At 46.9% G+C, this 12,803-nt stretch overlaps 1 protein-coding gene across 1 annotated transcript in view; it reads right to left on the bottom strand.

The window, feature by feature from the left end:
* SLC12A8 (solute carrier family 12 member 8) overlaps nucleotides 1-12,803 on the bottom strand; it is a 49,464-nt gene that overhangs the window by 19,726 nt on the left and 16,935 nt on the right. Inside the window, exon 5 of the mRNA XM_075710922.1 lies at nucleotides 4,324-4,437. Within this exon, the coding sequence (XP_075567037.1) occupies nucleotides 4,324-4,437 (114 nt within the window). The remainder of the gene's footprint in view (nucleotides 1-4,323; nucleotides 4,438-12,803) is intronic.

The raw sequence follows: 12,803 nt of genomic DNA, 5'->3' as shown, positions 1-12,803 counted from the left end.
AACAGCCTTTCCAGAGACTCTAGCTACTCAAGAGAAGAAAAACCCTACACTTGCATATAAAATTCAACAATGTAGAGAAGCTGGGACGTTCATTCCTCCAGACAGAGACCTGTCCCTAGGGAAATGGCCAATCCCTTCTGAACTCAAGCAATCATATCTGCAGATTGTCCATGGAGAAAATTACCCACCTCTCTGTTTCAGTGAGATAGCAGGCTGGATTTTCCACACTGGCTATTATCTCAGAGAGCAGCAGATAATGACAAAGCTTCTGGACCAGGAAGCATGAAAACACGGTCAACTCAGCCAGGAAATTATGGCTGAGACAGTCTGTACATTGCTGCTATTCCCAGCGTAATCCTGTCCTGGGCATCATCCAGGCGGTGGATACGTGCATGAGGGGACCACCTACATTGTCCATTAGACACAACCATCAGCTCCACCAGCTTCGGCTTTTAACTCTACCAGCTATGGTTTATAAATGTAGATATGACTGCTTGCAAACACCCATTGCATTTTCCAACAAATTTTACTACACAATACAAAAGGGGTTTTTTTGTCCTTCACCCAAGAGATGAAGAATGGAAAATCTTAGATAAGAATTGCAGCTAATTTTTTAAAAGGACCGAATTCTCCACTGATGTAAGATGGCACCTCTCCATAGACTTCAATGGAGTTGTGCCAGTTTACATCATCTGATAACTTAGCCCAAAACTTCTAAATCTATTTGCTGTCATTTTGCAAGTGCCAAATATCATTTATTTCAGAACTGGTTTCAGCACAATGATATTTTCCACTAACACCACTTCAAACGTTGTCTTACTTTCTTGTATCACATGACAACACACTTCTTTCATTAGACAGAAAACCTTGGGGATTTAGCAGAAAAAGGAAAACATTCTCTGCACAACAGAAACAACATTTAACTTCATTTTAAAGCCACACTGATGGTTGCATGGCTGCTGCTCCTGTCGCTGTGCAGTTCTAAAAGCTGAACATGGGCAGGAAGCTCCCGAGACTCCTTCCCCGTGCAAAGCAAACTTTGTGATACACAAAGTTTGCGTATCAAGATGTGGCAGCTAAACACGTGCATAAAGAAGGTATTTACAAACACACAGAAAAACATTTGGTTAATGCACAGCATCTCTATAGAGGTATGCTCACATCTTCCACAGCGAGCATGTTAGTGTTTTTGACTGAAGCCAGCAAATCTGAGTCTTCTGTGCCCATGCACTCCCATTTAGGTCAGCTCTGGATGTATGTTTTGGATCGCTCAGCTACTTCTCTATTATTAAATGACAAACTTCAGGGAATAAGGCCAGCTGCACTGCACATCCAGCTGAAATGGTTTAAACAGCTATTACCCAGGAAGCAAATGGACCAGCCTCTGCTTAACACTGCTCAGCTGTAAAATCAGGGTAACTTCACTCACGTTGCTGGAGTCGTACCAATAAAATACAGAGAAAAGGAGAAAACAACTGGACCTGCAGCAAAATGATCAAAGGAGGATGCTCGTAGAAGGCATGTTGCTACCAGTCTACAAAAGGCTGAGACAACCATCCTTGGCCACAGTGCCCTGGCCAAGGCAGTGGCCCCTCCTGCCCATTCCGTCCCAGCAAGGGTCTCCCTGCAGGTCCCACTCTCCCTTCCTGAAGCAGCTGCCCCTCTTTGCTTACCAGCCTGTATTTCTGCAGTTTCAGTTTCACTGCTATTTCGGGTGGAAAGAGGCAACTTAAAACCACTCTTCTGTACATCCCAGAGCCCAAACTTAAACCAGCTGAATTCAGATAACCATTTTGGAGGGTGAATAAAGCGCTTATTCTGAAGATACCTAAATAGTTTCACTTCAAAGGGGAACATTTCATCTCAGCAAGGCCCAAACATCTTGTTTCACAATTTCCTAAACCTTTTTTTTTTAAAGAACAGCATCTTAGATTGTAAACTATGCTAAAAATTAAAGAGAGTAAACACAAGGTTTAATAATAAAAGATAAACAGAACATTGCTGTGGGTCACAGAAATGTTTCAAACTGGCTCGAAGTAACCCCTCAAAACTAAACAACATAGTGTTTCACTGAAACTCTTCCCAGATTTCTGATGCATCTTAACGCAAAGGATTTTGCTTCCAGTGCTTTGGCCGCGTCACTGCGGGGGTCCCAGCAGAGGTGGGTGCCACTTGGGCATGGTGCTGGGCAGGAGCAGGAGCACAGGCTGGAGGTGACAGCCTGGGAGCAATGTTTGGACACCCCTGCCACTTCTTTTCACACAGAGGTGCTGGGGATTGACACTGCCACTCGCTCACAATCTGCATCAGGCTGCCTGCCCTGCATCAGAGGCGCCGGCAATCCTATCACATCTCTCCAGCCTGCTATTAATGCTGCTGCCAAACCCATCCCTGAAATGCCATCTCCAGTCTCGTGGACCGCCTGTCCTGCTGGCGGGCTCGGACTGCATCCAGGCAGCGCCCGCAATGCGGTGGGAAGCAGCTCTGCTCCAGCATGGGGGACCCCGAGAAACCTGGGGTCCCCTCTGCAGCCCTGGCGTCACACCCCATCACGGGGGAGGAGGTGAGCTAAGCCAGCGCGGGTCAGGCGGGACACGGGGGAACCGCAGCCCTCACTCATTGCCCCAGCCCTAGGAGATGTGACCTTTATTCCCAGCGCTTCAGAAGTTGCACTGGGCTCCCCATTTGTGATCTGCAGCAGAGAAGTCTTGACTCCCACCCTAAAAACTTCTTAATATCAGATCTCAACTTCTTCTATATAGAGCACCAAACACAACCCTACATACATTTTATGAGGCTCCTGAACTCCGCAGTGCTACAAACAGCAGTAACAGAAGCAATAACGATGTTATATGGTACCACTGGCACCACTACTCTGAAGGAATAATTTAAATCCTGTAAATAACCAAGCAATTAAAAAGAACGCAGCCAGCAAAGTAATTATACATCAGCCCAAAACTGTATTTTCAGAGAATGTTTAACATTACTACTGGTATTACTACTGCTAACTAACAAAACAACAGGCTGCCAGGGTTTTAAATAAATGATATCTATTAGCTTTGGCCTTCTTCCTAGCAGCCAAGCACTAGCAGTGATGAAGAACCATTTAATACGGCTAATCACAGTAATTTTCTGCACAGCTTTGTCATAACTATTCCTTCTTCTATAACCAAGAAGCTGGAAAAAACTGCTTTCCTGCATCAGAGGCAGGGCTCATGAGGAAGGTCTCTTTCTTTGGCTGGGGGACTCGCTTAGGCCAGGCAGAAATGACAAAAAAGAGGGCAGAAGCCAATTTCTCCATGGTGCTGATAGTTCAGGCAGGTGAGTTTTCCAGGAGGAAGTCTACACGGAGGCAACAGCCAGCCTGATAAGCTGGGAGAGAGGATTTCAAAGGAAAATTTGAAGTCCTGCACTAGGTGCACCTGACAAAGTGATGTCTTCTGCTACCAGATCATTCCTCCAGTCCCATCTGTTTCACAAAACCCTTTAGTTTGTCTCCCTGTGCCGCAGCAATTCTGCGGACAACTTGTAGCGAGTTGCTTAGAGCTAATCCTCTGAAAATTCATTCTGTAATCCAAGGATTCATTGCTATGGAAACTGCTTATAATTGGTACTTTTTATAGCTTAAAAACCCCAACATCAACAAAAGGTATTGTAACTCCAATTGATAGTTATTTCATTCCTACTGGAGACTGCCGGCTTTGGAAAGGGGACATAGTTCTTCCTGGTAATTTAAGGGAATGAATAATATGAAAGCATCCAATTAATCTCATAAACATGAGCTCTGCTGACATGCAAAGATGCATCCGTGACACTGCAGAGAGTGGTGGGTCAGCATCATGAGTGATGGCATCAGCCGAGCTGGGCCTCCCACCCACGGTATGGATGGAGGGAAAGCCCTCATGTGCTCTTTCCAACGCTCCCAGTGCAATCAAGTGATAAGGCTTAGCTAATAAGATAAATCATGATTGGCACTTTTAAAAAGGCTTGATACCTCGTGGCCTGACAGCATTGGCCAAGCTCAGTGCCTGAGCCTTGTCCTTGGCAGGGAAGGATTTAGACCACCACGTCAACCCATAGCATTGACCAGCAGTTTCTGACCACAGAGAGACCGAAGAGCACATTCAAGTGAACAAGACAGGAGTGTGCAAAATTTGAGATGCTGGAGGAATGTCCGAACATTTTGAATCGACCGCATGAGTCTGCTACAGCCCAGTATGGTCCCGCTCGCCTCGCCCTGCAGCCCAGAGGGACTCCCTTGCTTCTGCTCATCTCCAAGACATGACTGTAGAGGGAAAGAGGGGAGGATAAAACTTACGGCACCTGTGGCAGCTGGAAAAAACACTCCAAAAACAGTGAAGAAGGACTCCCCCTGGCTGTAGTCCGGCAGCGTGTTGTTGAACATAAGCTCTTCAGAGTAGCCAACGAAGCCGTGCTCTGCGAAGACACGGAGGGCGAGAGGAGAACCTCAGAAACCACCGGGACTGCAGGAGACCCTCCAGCCTGCTCTCGGCAACCACCTGTCCTCTAAACACATGCAACAGCAGCGGCTGTTTCCAGGGACAGTTTGAAAGGATGAATGTCAACTTATTTGGTTGCGGGAGAAGGCAGAGGTCAGCGTGGTTACAAGGGTGTAAATGCCAGGGAAAGGTGCAGTGGTGCAGGCCAGCACATCGAGAGGCACCACCAGGCTGGGCGGCTCTCGCCAAGCCAGAACACAGATCATATCGAGTCCTGCCTGAAATCAAGCAGGACATCTTCCTGTAAAACCTGTCCATGGAGGAAAACTGACTGCAGGGATCAGCTGATATTTATACTTACTTATCCATGCCACTTCAATCCTCTTTCCAAATAGAGCAAAATTATGATGCCATGAGACAACTGCATCCCTGAGCCAGCCCTAGGACCATATCCCAATTCTGTGTTTCTGACAGTCAAGCTCCTGCACAGACAAGACCTGAGATGTGCCCACACTGTGAAGCTGCTACCAACACACACAGTTTACACACTGGTTACCAATGAGCCCAGAGCAAATAAAGCCAGTTTGTTGCAGGGGGGGCTCTCTCCTACAAGATGGGTTTCCCAGTGGAGAAGGAATAAAGTGCTCTAAAACTGCCCACTGCTGCGTTGTGCACTTACCCTCCTGATGCCATTGCTCTCTGGTTGCTGCATTATCATCTCCAAACCAGGGATAAACATGGGCCTGTGCATCACGACCAGCCGTTCCCCTCCCAAATCTTCTGCGGATGTTTCTCATGCCGCAACAAGGAGCAAATGCCGAGACCTTGGGCTGTGCCCCGCTCCCCACACCAACTTCTGCCAAGTCTTTCCAAGGTCATACACAAACAAGTTTTACTTTCCAAACAAAAGGTTTTAGAGAAGATGGGAGAGAGGGGAAAGCAATGGGTAGGATATCAACATCATGCAACTGGTTTACTGGGTATGTAATGGAGGATCCTGCTCCCTCACTTCACACTGGAAGGGCAGGTCAAATTCTTCCACAAACCTGGATTTGTTAGGAATAGTTGAGCCTGGCAGCTGATGTGCAGGCAGGGCATTAATTAGGAAAGGTTTTAGATGCTTAGAGGTAGAAAAGATAACTCATGAAAGCAGGTTAAGGAATTAACAATAAGTCTATGAAATTAATAATTTCATTTTCAACAGGCAACACTGCTTTTTAATGGAGTATCTTAATCTGTGGAAACTTCTCCTCCCTGTCAGTAATCCAAATGCTCATGCCAGCTGGGGGTGGGAGGTGAGCAAAGTCAGTTCCTTTTTTTCTCCTGCCACTACAATCTATTTCCACAAGACATGTGACTGCAATAACTTGAATTTTCTCATTAGCAGGCAGGATGTTGTTTATGGCTGCACAGGGTGATGGCCAGAAATTAAAAAAAGACTCCATCAAAGCTGTCCCATGCCTCAAAGACAACATTAATGATGTTTGGACAATAGATTAAACCGGAAAATTAAATCAGGCTCTGAACGCAAGACATATCCATTTAAAGACTCAGAATATAACTAACCACAGAGCTTTGAAGTTGCCACAGAAAAGTCCTATAGATAATCAAAAGTTTCCTACTACATCTGCATTCATTGTGTTGCCCAAACATGGATGGAAACACATTGATAGAAGAGGTCTCCTGCTGCTAGGCTTTTTAAAAGCACCAGCTATCTTCACCAGGACCCAGACCCAGACGAGATTTAAAGGGAATAAGCTCAGTGCAACACACTGACCTCTGGACCTCACAGACGTCTGCAGAAAGCGCAGCTTCTGGAGAAATAAAGGGGGGATTTGTGTAGGCTGTACGCTCCTGCAAGACCAGACCTGAGCTCCTTCAACTAGAATTCGAGCCCATGCTGGCACAGCACGTGGGCTGGCTGCAAAGCTCCCACAAACTGCTCGAGGAAAATTTCGGTCCCTGGCCAAGGGATTTTTGACAAAGTATGTGCTCCTCATAGAAACATTGATGTTTCATTAGCAAAACAAAAGGAGTGGGCAAAATAGTCCTCTCGCCCCAAGGAGATCTGCAGACCTTCTCCAACCTGTGCTTCGCAGCAGCAGCATCAAATGTATCTATGTCACTCTTGACAAAAGTTTGCCCCGCCTATTCTTAAAAATCTCCTGTGAAGTGGACTCTCACCCCTCTTGATGGTTTACTCTCATATTTTCCTGTCTTTATCATTTAGGTTTCCCTTACTGTCTAACCAAAATCACCCTGTTTGAAGTTCATGATGCTATCGCTTGCCTGATCCATAAGCTATCTGCATTTTTTAATAGCATCCTTTCACCTACTGGAAACAGTCCCATCCTGCGCTGGTGCAGTTGACGGTTCCTGCCAGGCTGTAAAACTTTATGTTTGTCCTTATCAAACCACAAATCATCCCTTTCACACCACTTTCCCAGCTTGTGCAAGGTCATCTGGAAGTCTGACCCTCTCAGTCAGGCTGCTGCGACTCCTTCCCAGCTGGGGGTCATGTGCAAATTGAATCTGCATAGTCTCTTTTCCATCATCCAAGCAGCAAGCAGTTAAGGAAAATACCAAACCAAAACGAGACCCTTGCAGAACCTCACCAGACACAGCATCCTGCTTTGCGAGTGAACCATCTCCAACCGGGGTCTTACAACCAGGTTTTGGGGCTATGGAATTCAACGATGGATAGATCCAGGCACTTTCGGTGCCTTACGTCTCCTTTCTCATACAAAAGGCCAAGTATACAACCAGACCACATTTTCTGTGATACCCTTTTGGCCATACCATGGCCAAAGAGAGACCGTGAGACCCATGAGTCTGACGTCTGACCTGCACCTGTGTCCATATTAATCTTAAGAAGCCAAACAATCTCTTGTGCTGCACCCATTCGTCTGCTGCTCCCCTTCCTATTTTATTTCCCTAAGTGTAAATCCTGGGTGGAAGAGACAAAACCCGAAACCATGGCAGATGTCACTGGAACCGCAGAAAACGACAGCCGTGGATTTTTTGAAAGAGCCACAGGATGCACCTACAACTCTATCCCACTTCTGCTTCCTTTCCTCGCAGCTCTGGCAAGCAAGAGGAAGCCCAGCCATTCCACATTTCCCCTTTATACAGAACCAGGAGCTTTCTTGTCTAATTAAAGAAAAGTTCATCCAAATGTTACTTGTTATTGCAACCTCATTTCTCAGTCAATCACCCTCCCGTGAAGCAAATCTCACATCCCTTTTGATTGGTTTTACACCAGGATTTGCAATTGCCATCAATTTAAGCAAGCTATCGGCACACGACTGCAGAGCTGAGAACAACACGCTGTGAGCATCTCCTGGCTGCCCTCATGCCTGCGACCGGAGCAAGTCATCTGTGACCTTTCAGCTGTCGTATTAATGGGACTAATTGTAGCTGACAGGGCAATTGGGCTGAAAATCATCCAAAACAAAACAGGAATCAGCAACTGAGACCAATCGGTTAAACCAACAGAGCACTCGGTCGGTTGTTCACAGAGTCAATTATCCACATCCCATTGAAAGTGCACTTCAAAAGGACGAGCTTCGGAAGGAGGAGGGAAGGAAACGCGATAGGGTCTATATTTGGCTCTCTGATCTCCAAACAAGGCAAGATCATTTTATTAATTTTTTTTTTGTAAGAGGATCTTTTCCTCCAGCTTACTGCTGGGTACATGAGATCCAAGCCAGATTCCTCCTTCCTCGCTCATTACAAAATGTTTGTCTGACAAATTTTATTCTCAATTAATTTATGCAACCCTGCAACCTCTAAATCCTGCCTTTAATGAGCCTGCTCTCGGTTGGCTTGCAGAGGGCTGGAGCTGAAGTGCTATAAACAATCTTCCTAGTGTCATGCTAGAAGGAAAAGAATCTGGTTCCTTCTCTGTGCCGTGTCTGCCTTATGGGAAATGCACAATAAAGAGCAGTAACAATTTATTTTCATCATTAGATACTCAATAGGGACCAGGCAAATAATGGGTTCTCAAGCGGTTGAGCTGAAGTAAATAAACAACAGGAAAAAAAAACTGACTTAGAGCAGTATCTGAATTATTCCTGTAATTTTTGACAGATTAAAATGATGTAATAAACAATAAAACCACCTAGCAAGTTTCAAATGGAAGAGCTTCCAGGATGAGCACCCTCCATTAACAAGCGCAGGGGGACCACAGGGGGCTGCACATCAGCCCGATGCAGGCAGAGAAGGAGGAGGAAGATGGCCAGGATTCTCATGTCCCCCCGGCCATGAGATGCTTGGGAGGAGGTACCAGCCTTCGCCTGGTTGCCACTGCTGCATCCCCCCTCCACCCTGGCTGGTTTCCACATTTGAGCTTTTCTTGCACTTTTTCCCACCTCTCACCCTGTGGAAGAGGATGAAAGCAGCTAGGGAGGTTTTCAGCACTCAGGGCACCCTTTAGCAGGGTGGCCACTCTGTGAAGCCCAGGGTTTCGGAGAGGTACTCAAGGAGGTTGGAGAAAGGGCACAAGGCGAAGCTGTGGTTATGCAGGGTCAGGCCATTATGCAACGGCACAGAGAACGACAGCGCTGCCAAGTTCCAGGCAACCTGGAGCTCATTACACATTAGTCAAGTCTTGGCCAAATTCAATAAGCCTGTTCACAAGCTTAAGGTTAAGTAAACCCTGGCACCAAGGCAGGGGCTAAATAATGCAAAAATGGAAAACCACCTTAAGAAACAGTTCCCAGAAGATGGTCACGTATTGTGCTCTGCTTGTGATTAGAGATTTTAATTATGAAGGTGAATGCTGAAGGCTTAAAATGGTGAGATATTTTTCTTTTCCTAAATAAGTAAGCCCACACGTTCCCACCTGGAAGGTACTTGCTGAGATTTGCTTTCAGAGGAACAGCTGGAAGTGTTTGTCTTGCAGCACATTTCACAGGTCTGACCCCAGCATTTTCAGGATCCTGTGTGATCTAAGACATGGAGAGCCAAAGAGTAATTATATATCCTTGGCATAATTGTCTCCTCTCTCTCTCTTTCCCATTTCTTCTTCCATCTCTAAACCCTTCTGCCATAAGCTCCGAAATCCAGTCGTTCCCCTTGGATGCCAGTCCAAGTGCACACCAGAAATGAGGTCCTGGTGTGGGTGCCAGAGATAGCCGGGCACACCAGCGTGGAGAAAACAGGAATGGTCCCCACAGCCTGGTCCCACAGCTGCCATCCTCACCTGAACACACACTTCTGCAGTAAGATAAAATTTCACTCCTCACCAGCCACATGCTTGCATTTTCCTCCTCCAAACTCTTAGCCAAGGGCAAGGTACAAGCCCAGGACTTCTGAGCTGTTAACTCTCCGGTGGACAAGTCAAGCCCTGTCAGGTTGGTAACTCTCAGAAGTTGTGGTCTATCAGATGACTGTTGGGTGCCCTAAATCAAATTAATTTCTACATACGTTGAAGTGCTCTACAGCAGGGAAGGAGTAAAATTCTCCCTCCAAAAGCCTTTGAAATACTAATTCTTCCCCTGCCTGCAGAAGTTCATCCATGGATGGTCTGTGGTCACCAAACTCACCAAAACGTACTTACTACCCATAGCCTATCACACAAGAACAGCATCTTCACTTGCCAAGGGAAAATCAGGCATGCCTGGCTTTAATGAAGCAACATTTTGATGCCAAACCACTACCATCAATAGGTTTTTCAGCATCTCAGTTTGCAATTGCAGATACGCAGGATTAACCATCCACACAGAAACTGTGGATGTGAAGAGATGGATGTCAAAGCCATGAATGTCATCCAAACCCCACGGTCTTTTTATCTTTGTGTTTCAGCTATGCAAACACTGAAATTTAGTTTGAGGCAACAAGCAGTGCAGGATCCTGTGATGCAACAGCTCTGAACGATGTTCTGCGCCGACGCAGCCATGCTCCGGGTTACTCGGGGCTTCCCCAGAAAAGGGAGTACTCGCACGTGCCGGAGAACGACATGGATCTGGCTGACCGCAACCACAGTCATGCAATGCCACGCAGCACTCCCGAGGAAGGTCATTGAAAACAGTGCACCTCTGCAGCAGATTGGCATCATCAAAGAGGCAGGAAGAGAGCACTGGGGTCATGAATAACACTTAAATCACCTTTCCCAACAGAATAAAAAATAAATCAAAGCGGTGCAGTCACAAGCTACATCCCTCCGCATCCCTCCGTGCACACGCTTGGCTTCCTGTGTTTGGGCTTGTTTAGCACCGACATTAACAATCACATTTCCAACACTCTTCCAAGGCTGGGCTGCTTCTGCAGCCATGCCTTTGCAACCACCCAGCTCCACCTCCAGCTCCCAAGGTCCTCCAAATATTTTTTCTCAAGCAAGTCCAACACTACCATTGCTATTCCCAGGCACTGCCCTACTGCTGCCAGCCTGGTACTGGGCAGGTGGAGGCAGAGACAGATGAGAAAAATGGTGAAAGGCTGGGAAGGAAAACAGTGAGAGGGAAGCAGCGCTGGAGGTGAACAGAGGACAGTACGGTGGGTTTTCTGTGCTACATCACTGCTCAACTTGATGTGGGCTGACACTCGGCCTGTGAGATGCATGAACAGATTTTCACCAGAAAGTCCCAGTCCTCTAAGAGATGGGGAACCAGCGAGTCATGAAAGCAAAGCACATTAAGAGGCAGAGCTGCGCTGGTAGGTACAGAGAATAAACATAGCCTTTGCTGAACTCGTACAGGGATACAAAAATGTTTTAACATCTTCCAGGACATCTCCTGCTTCACCTTTGCATATACAAGGTTTGGCTGGAAGACTGGGAAGAAACAGAAGGAAAAGAGAAGAGCTGCAGGGGAGCAGAGCTGGAGGAGGATAGGATGGACTGAAGAGATCGATGCCCCTGTCTCCTGACAGCTACCCCTGGACTCATCTACCCAGGGGAACACATTCACCAAACCCAGGTTGCCTTTTTCTGCAGCCCCAGTGCAACACATGTGCCACGTGAGTCAGCATGGATCAGCGCACATTTCCTATGAGCCAGGAGCACGTCTGCTCCATGCTGGACTTATGGGCAGCAGCACAGCTCTGTAGCTGGAGATGGGGCACGTGCAGCCCAGCCCAGATGGAAAAGAGCAAACACAAGACTTCTGATGCCTGTCCCTGCAGAATCACCCTCTGTATGTCACAAATGACATCATGCCTTGGATTTGTCACAGTCCTCAGGGCCACGTCCTACCTGCTGACAGCTCCCACAGTCTCCGTATTTCTGCTTTGGGAGTCTTAAACTAGGCGAGGGAAAAAATAGAGAAGAATTTTTGTGTTGAATACATGCAGGTCAATGATTATGCAGCGATAAAAACGCAGCTATCACGCAATTAACACAATGGCGCGTGGCCGCACTGACAGATCAGTGCAGAAAGGCTGCAGAGCATTTGCTCGAGCTGCCAGGGCATGGAGAGATGGGGAACGTGGGACCTCCCCAGCTCCTGCTCTGCCCCACCCCAACCCATGCCGCTGCTGACAGCCCTAAGCACAAAGTACTGGGAAGAGGAGGAGGTAAGGATGGGAAGGGACTAAATTCCCTCTGTAATTTCATCCCTAAATCCCGGTTAAACATTTACTATTAAAAGAGCTCATAGCGATCACAGACCCCGAGTCACAGGCAGCAGGGGTGAAAGCAGCAGCTCTGCCGTTGCCGTCTCCCCACGTGGCAGGATGGTGCCAGTTGAAAATTAAGCTCTGGGTGCCATAGCCAGCACCTCCCCACGCCTCGCTGGCCACAGCAAGTGGTGTCCTCAAAAATGTCAAACCAAAGCCGAGCAGCAAGAGGCAGCCCAGGGCAGGGAGAAGAGCCCATTGCTATTTTTCCACTTGTGGTGAACAAATAAGCTCCTATTTTATCATCAGCACTAGGGAGATGGTTTCATAAATTAGGACAAACAGCACACTTACGTTTCAAATTCGTCAGAGCTGCAAGGAACAAAAAATAGACAGGTTTTAGTGAAAAAAAAATGTAGCAAGAAGGGGGTGGGGGGAGAAGGATCAGAGCAATTTTAAAGAAAGAAGAAAAGGAGTTCCCTTGCCCAAGACTTTCTCTGCACCTATAATAAGCCCAGCAAACCCAAAATGAGAGATTATGTAAAGTCTGTAATTGAAGGAGCGAAAGCCACAGTTAAAACAATCTAAAAAGGCCAAGCCCTGAGAAAAGCAACTTGAATCCCTTATCTTTCGATGGAAAAGAATGTCCTCCCTGAGATTAATGACGTGTTTACCCGAAAGGAAATCGCCACCCTTCTGAAGCAGCGAGTGTTTGTTCCTCCCAAGCCCCTGTTTTCTGCTCCAGAGCTGATCTCCCAAACCTCCTGTTTAAAGTCAACACACAATACG

The sequence above is a fragment of the Pelecanus crispus genome, chromosome 5, assembly GCF_030463565.1.
Source record: "Pelecanus crispus isolate bPelCri1 chromosome 5, bPelCri1.pri, whole genome shotgun sequence".
Lineage (NCBI taxonomy): Eukaryota > Metazoa > Chordata > Aves > Pelecaniformes > Pelecanidae > Pelecanus > Pelecanus crispus.
The sequence above is the reverse complement of the archived record's forward strand: the minus strand, read 5'-3'. Positions and strand labels throughout refer to the sequence as shown.